This window comes from Piliocolobus tephrosceles, chromosome 3 (assembly GCF_002776525.5).
Source record: "Piliocolobus tephrosceles isolate RC106 chromosome 3, ASM277652v3, whole genome shotgun sequence".
NCBI classification, from domain to species: domain Eukaryota; kingdom Metazoa; phylum Chordata; class Mammalia; order Primates; family Cercopithecidae; genus Piliocolobus; species Piliocolobus tephrosceles.
Genome location: NC_045436.1, coordinates 177,493,815 through 177,506,789, shown reverse-complemented (window position 1 = coordinate 177,506,789; position 12,975 = coordinate 177,493,815). Strand labels below are relative to the sequence as shown.

Sequence of the window (12,975 nt, the reverse complement as noted above, 5' to 3'; positions counted from 1 at the left end):
GCATTTACTGGGGTGAGGATTTACGCTTTGTAAAGAGTTGAAGATGAACTTTGATAGCACACTTTAGGCTCCTATCTGCCTATCTGTGGGAACACAGCAGAATGTACTGGAATGTGGGCTCTGAACTTAGCCTCAGGCTCCAGTTCAAGAGACCCTGAGACTCCTAGACACCATGGTGTTTTTTTTGTTTTTTTAAGCAGAGGTGACTCAAGAACAGAAAGGGCAAAGTGAATGAATGCCTCAGAGGTGTCTTTTCTTTACAGTCATATTCTAAAACTGTTCCATTTCCCTCCCATGAAAAGAAGACTTACAGTATTTTGATTTTCTCTGAAGTCTCCGTGAGGTCACCCTGCTGGCCCACAGTGGATTTGGGAAGTCCCACTGCTTCCTAGCGCTGCTGCCATAACATCTGTAGGGCATGGATCAGGGCATTTGTTACCTCGGGAGGGGCATAGCTCAGGTTACAGAAACATGCCTTAGTCATGTCTATAATGAGAATTACATGGGTTGCTGAGCTCCCTGGGCTGCAAGCTCTAAGTCCCAAGGTCTGGTTCTTTTTTTTTTTTTTTGAGACAGAGTTTTGCTCTTGTCACCCAGGCTAGAGTGCAGTGGCGCAGTCTGGGCTCACTGCAACCTCAGCCTCCTGGGTTCAAGCAATTGTCCTCTCTCAGTCTCCTGCGGAGCTGGGATTACAGGCGCCCACGATCATACCTGGCTAACTTTTGTGTTCTTAGTAGAGACGGGGTTTCACCATGTTGGCCAGGCTGGTCTCGAGCTCCTGACCTCAGGTGATAAACCCGCCTCGGCCTCCCAAAGTGCTGAGATTACAGGTGTGAACCACCAAACCCAGCCAGTCTGGTTCTATATAATACTACTGCTGCTACTGTTGCTATTGCTTTTTAAAATTTTATTTTATTATTATTTTTGAGATAGTGTTTCACTCTTGTCACCCAGGCTGGAGTGCAATGACATGATCTCAACTCACTGCGACCTCCGCCTCCTGGGTTCAAGCCATTCTCCTGCCTCAGCCTCCTGAGTAGCTGGAATTACAGGTGCCTACACCACACCTGGCTAAGTTTTGATTTTTAGTAGAGATGGGGTTTCACCACGTTGGCCAGGCTGGTCTTGAACTGACCTCAGGTGATCCACCTGCTTTGGCCTTCCAAAGTGCTGGGATTACAGGTGTGAGCCACCACACCTGGCCTGCTGTTGCTACTACTACTGCTGCTACTGCTAATGTTACTACTACTACCTAGAGCCACCAATAGCAGTACTATTTTATAGCACTCCCTAGTGCCAGGCACTCTTCAGGGTTCTATATTACCTAAGTTAACCCTCATAGCAATTTTGTGAACTGAATATGATTACCATTCCACAGACGAGAAAACAGAGGCAAAGAGAGGCTAATACATTGCCCAAGTTTCAACTGCTGTGAGCAGTGGAGCCCTGTATTAACTCAGCCTGGCCCTGATCACCACCCTATAGACTGCCTGTCAGTGGCAAGCTATTCTGCCTCTACCCCCAGGAAGAAGTATGTTCTCACGGTGGGTCTTTTCGGTCACCATGCGGTTAGACAGGTGGATACCATGACACACTTTATTTTTCTGTTTCCTGTATCTTCTCAGCAGAGGAATATTAGAGGACATTAGGAATAGACCCACAGGGAGTTGGGGCTTGGAGAATCAAGTGCATTTGAGTAAGAGAAGAACGCGTGCAGTGCAATCAGAGCCCAGGATTACATCTACCTTTGTGAAGGAGCTAGATGCTGGAAGAGTGGAGGTGACTGACCTTGGTCACAGGCTTGGAGTCAGCTCCCAACCCCAGCCCCAAGCGTTTCTCCACAAGGGCATGCTGCCATGACTTTCTTTGGATGTTAGCGAAGCTGGTGCTTGGATTCACAAAGCCTCCGGTAGAGAGGGAGGGATCCTATCCCCACATGCCCTTCCCCCTGACAGTGAGACCTTCACAAGCTCTGACCTGTGCAGCAGTTAGGGCTGATTATAGCTCCACGCTTGGCAGGTTGGAAATCACACCAAATGTTACCCCATGTGTCAGACCCCAAACTGTTGCTGAAAGTGTTTTCTTTTTTCCTCTTCTAGAACAGAACACAGCTGAAAGCGCTTTTTTCCATAACAGCAGAAGAAAGCATAACGGTAGGAGACATGACATGCCCTGAGCACCCCCTGCCTTCTATCTGTGTCTCTTCACACCTGTGCCATGTGGGTCCTGCCTGTCCTTGGAGCCATGGGGAGGGGCAGCTGCTGGCCTTGGACCCCCAGTTATGCGTTGAGGCTGGGACTCTGTGCTGTCTCTTGGGTCCCCAGTGTGCCCTGAGGCTATCTGACTAGTTTCCCTGGATGACCCTCCACCTGGGCAAGGCAGGTGGGCCGCGGGCTGGACAGGCTGAGGTTCCACTGCCCATCTGTGCTACTATCCAGCCATGCTCCTACCTGTTCCCAGTGTTTGCCACTAGGTCAAGCTGCTGGTGACATTGTGTTTTCCCAGATCTTCCCAAAGCCTGCAGTCTGTGGGTGGGTCTCTCTGCTTCTGCTGTTCACCATTAATACTTCTCCATTTCTGTTCTTCAGTTTAATCATTTGCATCTCACATGTTCACTCATTCGTGTATCAACCAAGCGTTAATTCACCAGGTAACAACACTTCACGTTTCTTAAACACCTACTGGGTCCCAGGCGTTCCGAGCAATTTACATATGTGGAATTACATCATCTTTACCACAGTCTTGTGAGACATAGTCTATTTTAAAATCTCTGCCATTTCAGATGGGGAAACCGAGGCACATTAAAGTCAGGTAATTTGCTCAAGATCCCATGGCTAGAATGTCAGAGTCCCCAATACCCACCCCCAGTTTCGATGATTCTCTAGGGTGACTCACGGGACTTACATGTACAGTCACGCACCACATAATGACATTCTGGTGAACAGTGGACTGCGTATATGAAGGTGGTCCCATAGGATTACAATGCAGCTAAAAAATTCCTATCACCTAGTGATCATGTGGTTGTGTAACATCCATTGTAACACAGTGCGTTTACTCACCTGTTTGGTGATTCTGGTGTGAAACCTACTGTGCTGCCAATTGTAAAAAGTCTAGCATATACAATTATGTACAAAACATAATACTTGGCTGGGCGCGGTGGCTTATGCCTGTAATCCCAGCACTTTGGGAGGCCGAGGTGGGCGGATCATGAGGTCAGGAGATTGAGACCATCCTGGCTAACACGGTGAAACCCCGTCACTACTAAAAATACAAAAAAAATTAGCCAGGTGTGGTGGCGGGCGCCTGTAGTCCCAGCTACTTGGGAGGCTGAGGCAGGAGAATGGCATGAACCCGGGAGGCAGAGCTTGCAGTGAGTGGAGATCGCGCCACTGCACTCCAGCCTGGGCGACAGAGCGAGACTCTGTCTCAAAATAATAATAATAATAATAATACTTGATGATGATACTAAAAGACTATGCTACTGGTTTACATATTTACTATACGTATTTTTTATTGTTATTTTAGAGTGTATTCCTTCCACTGATCAAATGCAAAGTAAGCTTACCTAGAAATCAGCCTCAGGCAGGTCCGTCAGGAGGGATTCTAGAAGAAGACCTTGTTATCCTAGGAGATGATGGGTCCACACCTGTTATTGCCCCTGAAGGCCTTCCAGGGGGACAAGGTGTCAGGGTGGAAGGCAGTGGTATTGATGATCCTGACGCTGTACAGGACTAGGCTAATGTGTGTGTGTGTCTTAGTTTTTAACAAAAAAGTTTAAGAAGTTTTTTTAAAAAAATACTTAAAAATATAGAAAGCTTACAGAGTAAAGATGTAAAGAAAGGATCTATTTTTGTACAGCTGTACGGTGTGTTTGTGTTTTAAGCTGTGTTGTTACCAAAGAGTCAAAATGTTAAAAAAAAAAAAATGACAAAGGTAATAAAGTCACATGGAGGGGAACATCACACTCTGGAACCTGTCGGGGGGTAGGGGGCAAAGGCAATTACATGTGGAGCTTAAAACATAGATGACAGGTTGATAGGTGCAGCAAACCACCATGACACATGTATACCTGTGTAACAAACCTGCATGTTCTGCGTATGTATCCCAGAACTTAAAATAAAATAAAATATAAAAAGTTACAGTAAGCCAAGATTAACTTATTACTGAAGAAACCTGCACAGCATGTATTTTTAAAATAAATTTAGTGGCCAGGCACAGTGGCTCATGCCTGTAATCTCAGTACTTTGGGAGGCCGAGGTGGGTTGATCACTTGAGGCCAGGAGATCAGCATCAGCCTGGCCAACATAGCTAATCCAGTCTCTACTAAAAATACAAAAACAATTAGCTGAGCAAGATGGTGCCTGTCTGTGATTCCAGCTACTCGGGAGGCTGAGACATGAGAATTGCTTGAACCTGGGAGGTGGAGGTTGCAGTGAACTGAGATCATGCCAGTGCACTCCAGCCTGGGCAACAGAGCGAGCCTGTCTCAACATAAATAAATAAATGTAGTGTAGCCTAAGGGTACAGTGTTTCTAAAGTCTACAGTCGTGTACAGACATACGCTAGGCCTTCACATTCACTCAGCACTCACTCACTGACTCGCCCAGAGTAACTTCCAGTCCTGCAAGCTCGAGTTACGGTAAATTTCCTATACAAGTGTATTTTTTTTTCTTTTATACGTATTTTTCTTTTCTTTCTTTGTTTCTTTTTTTCTTAGAGTCTTGCTTTGTCGGCCAGGCTGGAGTGCAGTGGTGCATTCTCAGCTCACTGCAACCTCTGCCTCCCAGATTCAAGCGATTTTCCTGCCTCAGCCTCCTGAGTAGCTGGGATTACAGGCACCCACCACCACACCCAGCTAGTTTTTATATTTTTAGTAGAGAAGGCATTTCACCACATTGGCCAGGCTGGTCTTGAACACCTGACCTCAAGTGATCTGGCCACCTCGGCCTCCCAAAGTGCTGGGATTACAGGCTTTGGTACCTTTTCTATACTTGGATCTATTTATATATACAAATACTTAGCATGTGTTACAGTTACCTACAGTATTCAGTACAGTAACATGCTGTACAGGTTTGTAGCCTAGGAGGAATAGACTATACCATAGAGCTTAGGTGTGTAGTCCGCCAGATCATCTAGGTTTGCGTAAGTCACTCTGTGATGTTTGCACAATGAGGAAATCACCTAACAATGCATTTCTAGGAACATCTCTTCATTGTTAGGTGATGCATGCCTGTAGTTGTACCCACTGCCATGCCTTACTACAGTGAAAAGATACGAAGCAAAATCAGCACAGGGAAAAGTTGCATAGGGAGAAGTTTGGAGAAAATCACCTGCAAGTTTTAAGAGTCTTCTCCCAGCAGAGTCACAGAGGGTATGCTTCATTCCCCCAGCATGAGTTGTGATAACACATGTGAAGTATTGTCTACCAGGGAAGCTCCTTAGAGACTCAGTGCTAGAATTTTTACTGGGGGCCGGCCACGTAGGCACGCTCTGCCTGGCATACACCAAGATTCCAGACTCCCAGAAGGAAAGCAGGTGCTCGGCCTGAGCCACACTGTTTGCACAGACAGTTTGAAAACAGAGAGCCACTCTTACCAGAAAATAGTGGAAACCCTCCCGAAATCCATGTTCCCAGACATCCGCTGAGGCCCAGCTCTACAGGAAGGGCTTTCAGAGGATGCCAGTCTCTGGCTGAAGATGTTAACTCTTTTCTGCATGGCTAGTAAGTGGCAGGACCAGGATCTGAACCCAAGCAATTTGGCTCCAGATCCCTGCTGTCAGGCACTGGGCCATACCGCCTCCCAGAGACCCAGAGTCCTGCACAGAAGAGATGAAGAGAAAGCCCAAGGCTGGCCTTAGGTGAGTGTTCGGTTTAGTGGGGCTGTCAGGTGCACTGGTAACAAGTCTCCCTGGTGGTCTGTGAGCTCCTGGCAGGTGAGGCCATGTCGGATTCACCCACGTCCTCCACTGCGCGGTACATTGTAGATGGCACTCAACAGGTAAATATCCCATGATCGAGCTTATTGTCGTCAATGACGATGACTGCTGCTCAGGAGGAGGGGGCTGGTCGCTGCATGAGTGTAATAAAAGGCAGAGAACGCTCTTGTAAGGGTATTTATGAGCCCTTCCCCGCTGCCGTAGACTCACTTGTGGATGGAATTGAGCCATGCCCAGGTCTTCCAGGCTTCCTGTCACCTGCATGTTGCCTTCAGGAGAAAGAGGAATAGTTGCCCCCTGGGATGCAAACCTGTGGATGCAAGTCCTGGCCTTGGAACTGGGGCTGAATTTCAGCCACATCAGCTCCCAGGACAGGCGCCCCAGGCTGTGGACCACATTCAGGGAGCTCCCTGTTGAGTGGGGAGAGGAGGTGTACGCACAGGGTGGCCCTATGGTATTGTGTGGGCCCAGCAGAGTCTTGGACCATAAGGCCTGGCTTTGAATCCCTGTCTCTCCACTGATTGCATGTGACCTTGGGCACGTCACATACCTCTGAGGGCCTCAGTTTCCCCAACTGTGAAATGAGAGTAATAACAATATTCACCTCACAGGATGGTTGTTGAGGTAAATGGATCAAGGGATGTAAAGCACTCAACACAGTGCCCGGCACTGTGAGGGCTCCATAAACGTCAGCTGTTATCATTGTCAGTATTGTTATTACTATTTACACATGAGAACAACACAGCTGTGCCAAGTGTTCTGTGATGCTGACAATGAATGTTTTGCATCAGGGCCTCATGCTCCAATGCCCATCGGGGTCACACAGGTGCTATAAGTGTATGTCAGGCTCAGTGCAAGATTCTAGGAGGTAATGTAGCGTGCGGCAGCGTGGACACTCAAGTTGCCTGTCACCCACCATCCCTACCCTCACACCGAGGCAGTAAATGAAAAAAAGAAAGACCGAAGAATGCACAGCACTCGCTGAATTTGTGAGTTTGTGACCTGAAATATAGATTGCTTGTACCACGGACACCGACAGCAGAGAGAGAGAGAGAGAACTTCATGGGCTGGGTGGACTGGCAGGCTTCCTGGAGGAGGAAGAATTCAATTGGGTCTTGAAGGTAAGATTTAATTAAAATTGGGGAAGGAGCAGCTGAAGATCTGACTTCTAGGTTAAGCCAGTGTTGACTGCTGGTCAGGCATGAACCAAGCACTACTGGGTGACACACACGTAAGGGTGAGGCAAGGCCGTGGCAGTCATGGCGTGTGTTCCAGCAGGGCTGACGGGGGGACCTGCAGAGATTGTGGAATTACACCAGACAGGTGTGGTGGTGATGAATAGGATGAGCTCGCCAGAAGGGTGGCAGCGCCCCTGATGTGTGCATCAGGCAGTTTAAAAATACAGGGTAAAGACGGTAGGCTTCCATTGTGTAAATAGAGATTCTGCCGCATTTGGGAGCTACCCCATTATCTCCTTAATTTCCTGTTACTTTCCTGAGGGTGAAACTGACACATGTCAGCCAAGGAAAATGAGGCCCCAAGAAATTATTTCTCATTTTTTCTCAAGAAGTTGTCTTCCCCTTTCTGTCTCCTGGATGAGAGTACTGTCTTTCTGAGAGAAAATAAGAATCACACATTGAGTGCAGGTCTCAGATGGCACTAGATATCCCCTTCTGTGTTCACATGTGCCCATGAAAGGGCCAGGTACTGTGCCAGGCACCAAGAGAACAGGTCACAGTGTTCTGCTGCCAGGATCTCAGGTCTAATCAGAGAGAGAAATTTAAACCAATTGTTATGGTACCCCAATTCATTCAGAGTGCAATTCCAATACTAATTTGGTGGTGGTTGTTGTTCTTGAGACGGAGTTTTGCTCTTGTTGCACGGGCTGAAGTGCAATGACACGATCTCGGCTCACCACAACCTCTGCACCCCGGGTTCAAGCAATTCTCCTGCCTCAGCCTCCTGAGTAGCTGGGATTACAGGCACCCACCACCAGGCCCAGCTAATTTTGTATTTTTAGTAGATATGGAGTTTCAGCATGTTGATCAGGCTGGTCTTGAACTCCAGACCTCAGGTGATCCACCCACCTCAGTCTCCTGGTGCTGGGATTACAGGCGTGAGCCACCACGCCCAGCCTCCAATACTAATTTTAATGGGACTTTGGAGGGGATGTGAAAAAAATAGTTTCACCTGAAAATATAAATTATGAACCCAGATGGGAAGGTTTTGAAAATGAAGAGTAATGTGGGAGGGTTTACCCTAGCAGATATTAAAAATATTACAAAGCACCGGGTGCAGTGGCTCAAGCCTGTAATCCCAGCACTTTGGGAGGCCGAGACGGGCGGATCACGAGGTCAGGAGATAGAGACCATCCTGGCTAACATGGCGAAACCCCGTCTCTACTAAAAAATACAAAAAAACTAGCTGGACGAGGTGGCGGGCGCCTGTAGTCCCGGCTACTCAGGAGGCTGAGGCAGGAGAATGGCGTAAATCCAGGAGATGGAGCTTGCAGTGAGCTGAGATCCGGCCACTGCACTCTAGCCTGGGCAACAGAGCGAGACTCCGTCTCAAAAAACAAAAATATTACGAAGCTACAGTGATGTAGCATTTGACTGCTACAAGAAACATCAGACCAGTGGAACAAAAGATAAAATCTACACACACATCTATACATATGTTTTAAACCAGTGGGAGGAGGAGGATATATCATCCATGAATTTGGTAACAACTGACTGGGTCTTTTGAAAGGAAGATAAAAATGAATTTCCTAATTAGATTAAAATCTAAGTAAATACAACAATTTGTAAAAAGTAAATATGGGCTAATAGGATGTGATCTGGAGAAAACTGTGAATTGAGGTACACATAGTTGTAAACTTTACATTTAAAAACCACTCAGAAAGATAAATGAGAAACTTGGGGAAATATTTGTAATATACATGAGACAAAATATTAATGTTTTTAATATATAAAGAGAATCTTAATATTAATTTATAAGAGATGGAAGGCCACAATAGGCAGCTATCTACGGTATGATAATTTCCCAAAGATGAGGCTTACGAGGTGCCCTTGAAGCACAGTGGCGGCCCGTGGCACTCTGTAGGCAGAATCACGTGGCTGTGAGTTGGATTTGTAGGCTCGGGGGTTTGCATACAATTGCACGTTATCATTTTTGCCTTCTCCATGGACATTCCAAGCCCGCTAACCATTGCCCTAACCTGCATTTCTTGTTTTGATGACTGCCCCAGCGTCCTATCCTTTCTGCCTCCAGTTTTACTCCCTACCCAGCCCATTGTCCACGCTGGAGTGGTCTTCCCTAAAACATGAACCTGCCTGCTTTCTATTCTTGAGGGGCCCCCATTCAGGATCCATCAGGAAAGCTGATCCCTGCTAACCATCTCCCAGGGCCACTGGGTGCCTTTGTTTTCCATTACGCTCTGGTTTTGCACATCCTGTTCTTATCTTACCCATTCTTTGGGCAACTTATAAACCTCCTGCTGGACCCTGACCAGCATCTGCACTCTGCGATGCCCTAGCCCTCCCCTGGCCAGCTAGTTGTACCCTTGGCTGTCGTCCTGTGCATTGGATCATTTATTAAAGCCTGGCACTGTGTGAAGTTGAGATTAGTCCTCTGGATGGCACTTAATCCATTTTTGTTGACATCAGAATAGAATTGTTGAACTGGAAGAGACCTTAAAGATTATCTAGTCTCACTTTCCCATTTTAGAGTAAAAACCTCTGGTCCAGAGGCTCTGGGAACTGACCAGGTTCAGAACTCAACACCATTGCGGTCAGAATCATGCTGTGTGATGCGTTCTGTACTCCAGATGCTATTCGCTAGATTGGTAAATTAGCAAAGCTGCGTTGGTAAGTATGATTGTCTCTGCCTGTGATTAGCTTTGACATCTCACTCTTGCCAGAATTATCAGCTGGGAGGCCGAGGGTCTCTTTGCCCTCAGGACTGCCCTTCAAGGACTGTGTGACAAGGACCAGCAAGCCACTCACCCCTCTGCTTCTTGGGTCTCAAGCTCAAAGTAAAAGATTTCAAGTAAATGATTCGCAGACTCTGTTCCAGAGAAAACATTCGTCATCTCCCATGTTCATCAAGCACTGTCTGTGTTTTGAAGGGTTGGGTGGGTGGGATTTAATATAAGGCCACTGTGGGCATTTTGAGGAAATGTCCTCTCCTTACCACCACCCTCCACATACAGAAAAGTTGGAAGAATAAAATAGCTTCATGCCGTAATCCCACCAGCAGGGAGAACCATTGCTAACATGTTCCCATCTCGCCATCCACAAGGCTATGAATATATTTAGTACATAATTGAAGTCAAACTCTGTAAACAATTCTTCATCAGGCTTTTGTAACTTGGTGTTGGATTCTGAGCATTTAAAGCATTCATTTTGAAAGGCCTGTTTATCCAGCATCGCTCTTCATAAATGCAGTGACAGAATTCATCAAAGGCATCTGCTCCTGCTAATATGTGATTAAAGGGGTGGTAATCGTGGATGATTCTTTTCCAGAGACAAGAAGGAAAGTAAGGAGGACTCTAGGGGATGGGAAGCCGGGATAACCATCTTTTTCTTTATTCTTAGACAATGAGGTTTAAGGTAAAGATTTTCTTTGGAATCTGAACTTACAGTAGATTCTCAGTGGAGCTTGGCTGTAGCATGTTTAAGGGAATCTCAGAAGTATGATTAACGTGGGGCTGATTCTGGTGCTCTCAGCCACTTCCGGTTCTGGACTTGTCACTGCAGCGGTGGGTGCTACCAGCATCCCAGCCCCCGAGCTGGATTCAGGGACATTGTTGGCTCCTCCGGTGTCTGGCCTCTTACATATCCTTTCCATCACAACACTCCGTTGACTCTGTCTCCTAGTCTGTGCCCTTCCCACCAGCCAATAACAGTAGTAGTACTAGCGGCTCAGATTTACTGACTTCTGTGTACCATAACCCTAAACATTAGGCACTGTTTGTGTGTGCGTGGTAAAGTACACACAGCATAACATTTACTGTTATTGACAGTTACTACATTCACAGTGTTGTGCAGCCATCACCACTGTCTGCCTCCAGAACATTTTCACCTCTGAAAGGAAACTTGGTGCCCAGTGGTGACTTCCCATTTCCTTCTCCCCCAGCCCCTGGCAACCACTCCTCTGCTTCAGTCTCTGGATTTGCCAACCCTGTACATTTCAGATAAGCGGAATCACACAGTATGTGTCCTTTTGTGTCTGGCGTCTTTCACTTAGCATCATGTTTTCAGTGTTCCTCCATGTTGTAGCATGCACCAGAACTTCGTTCCTTTTTATGGCTGAATAATATTCCATTTTATGGATATATCCATGTTCTTTATTCATCAGAACGTTTGGCTTATTGTGTGAACAGTGCTGCTGTGAGCATTCAAGAACAGATTTTTGTTTGAATACCTGTTTTAAATTATTTGGGGTATATGCTTGGGGGTGAAATTGCTGGGTTGTATGGTAATTCTGTTTTTAACCTGTTGCCTCTCAGAGCTGTGGAGACCCAGCCTCCCACAGTATGGAAGGGGGTGGATTTAAGAGTTGAACCCTCATCAAAGGCCAAAGTCCATGGTCCTTGCTGGTGTGTCCTGTTGCCTCCTGCAGCCTCTTTTCATGCCCCCCATTTTTCTCTTGGCATCCAGGTTTACCTTCCTCCAGGCTGAAGTCATAAGGCGTCCAGAGTTATCTTTCTAAAATACTGATCTAACCATGTTTCTTCATGGCTTAAAGCCTCTCCGATGTTCCCCTGATTCCCTTAGGATGACACAGCAAATCCCTAACCTGCTCTTGAAGGCCCTGTCGGGCTGGGGCTGCTTCTCTTGCCAGCTTCAGGCCCTGCTCAGGCCAGTCCTTCTCCAGGCTCGCCCTCCCCCTGGCCCAGCTCATTCTCCTCTGCCCACTGGATCACCGCTTGGAAAGCCTTCTCCTGTCCTTTGAGCTAGAAGAGGTGCTCCCCCCTCTCCCTGAGTCCTCCAGGCTCCCCAGCCTCAGCCCAGGCACACTGTGGCATCAGCATCAGCCTGCCTGTTCGTTCCTCTGTGGGATGTGAGCTCCTTGAGCAGGGCCTGGCTCTGGTTCCTCCTTGTTCTTCCAGCACCCAGTACAGGGCTCCATTGACTCCAGTGAGTCAGGCAGGTGTAGTGTCATATCCAGACACAGAGTCAGTCCTGGCAGCCCACTTGATGTGTCCACTTCAATAGAGAGTTTCAGGGAAACAAAATCATAGCAAACCTTGATTTCTGCACATGTGAAATGGATGTAAGAATTCTGCACTTAAAATATTAAAATACTATTTGAGGCCAGGCGTGGTGGCTGACGCCTGTAATCCCAGCACTATGGGAGGCTGAGGCCAGCGAATTATGAGGTCAGGAGTTCAAGATGAACCTTGCCAACATGGTGAAACCCCATCTCTACAAAAAGTACAGAAATTGGCTGGGCATAGTGGCAGGTGCCTGTAATCCCAGCTACTCGGGAGACTGAGGCAGGAGAATCGCTTGAACCCAGGAGGTGGAGGTTGCAGTGAGCCGAGATTGTGCCATTACACTCCAGCCTGGGCAACAAGAGCAAGACTCCATCTAAGGAAGAGAGAGAGAGAGAGAGAGAGAGAGGAAGAAAGAAAGGAAAGAAAGAGGAATAAAGCCTGGTCTGTGGACAAAATTAAAGTTTGAAGGGATTAGGAAGGCTTTTGGCCAGAGACTCAGGAGTTCTAAAATCTGCCTTGCTACTACTCCCTCACCCCCAAAAGGTGAGCTGCATACACAGAGTGGGAATGAAAGTGTTAACAGTGGCACAAACCCTTGATGGCTCGATGCAGGGCTCCTGATAAAGGGCCAGCCTAGGAGAGGCAGGTAGGGTGTGAAGACCACTAACCCCAGCTGCTGGATGTGAGTCTCGGGTCTACTACTTACTCTCTCTGTGACCTTGGGCCATTTGAAAAGCTTATTTCTACAATGACATTATAATTTATAAAGTGGAGGTTAAAATAGTTCCCATCACAGAGTATTATTATGGAGATTAAAA

At 47.1% G+C, this 12,975-nt stretch overlaps 1 protein-coding gene across 1 annotated transcript in view; it reads left to right on the top strand.

The window, feature by feature from the left end:
* Positions 1-12,975, top strand: part of EVC2 (EvC ciliary complex subunit 2) — a 155,247-nt gene that overhangs the window by 30,846 nt on the left and 111,426 nt on the right. Inside the window, exon 7 of the mRNA XM_023206693.1 lies at positions 2,100-2,153. Coding sequence (XP_023062461.1) covers positions 2,100-2,153 — 54 coding nt within the window. The remainder of the gene's footprint in view (positions 1-2,099; positions 2,154-12,975) is intronic.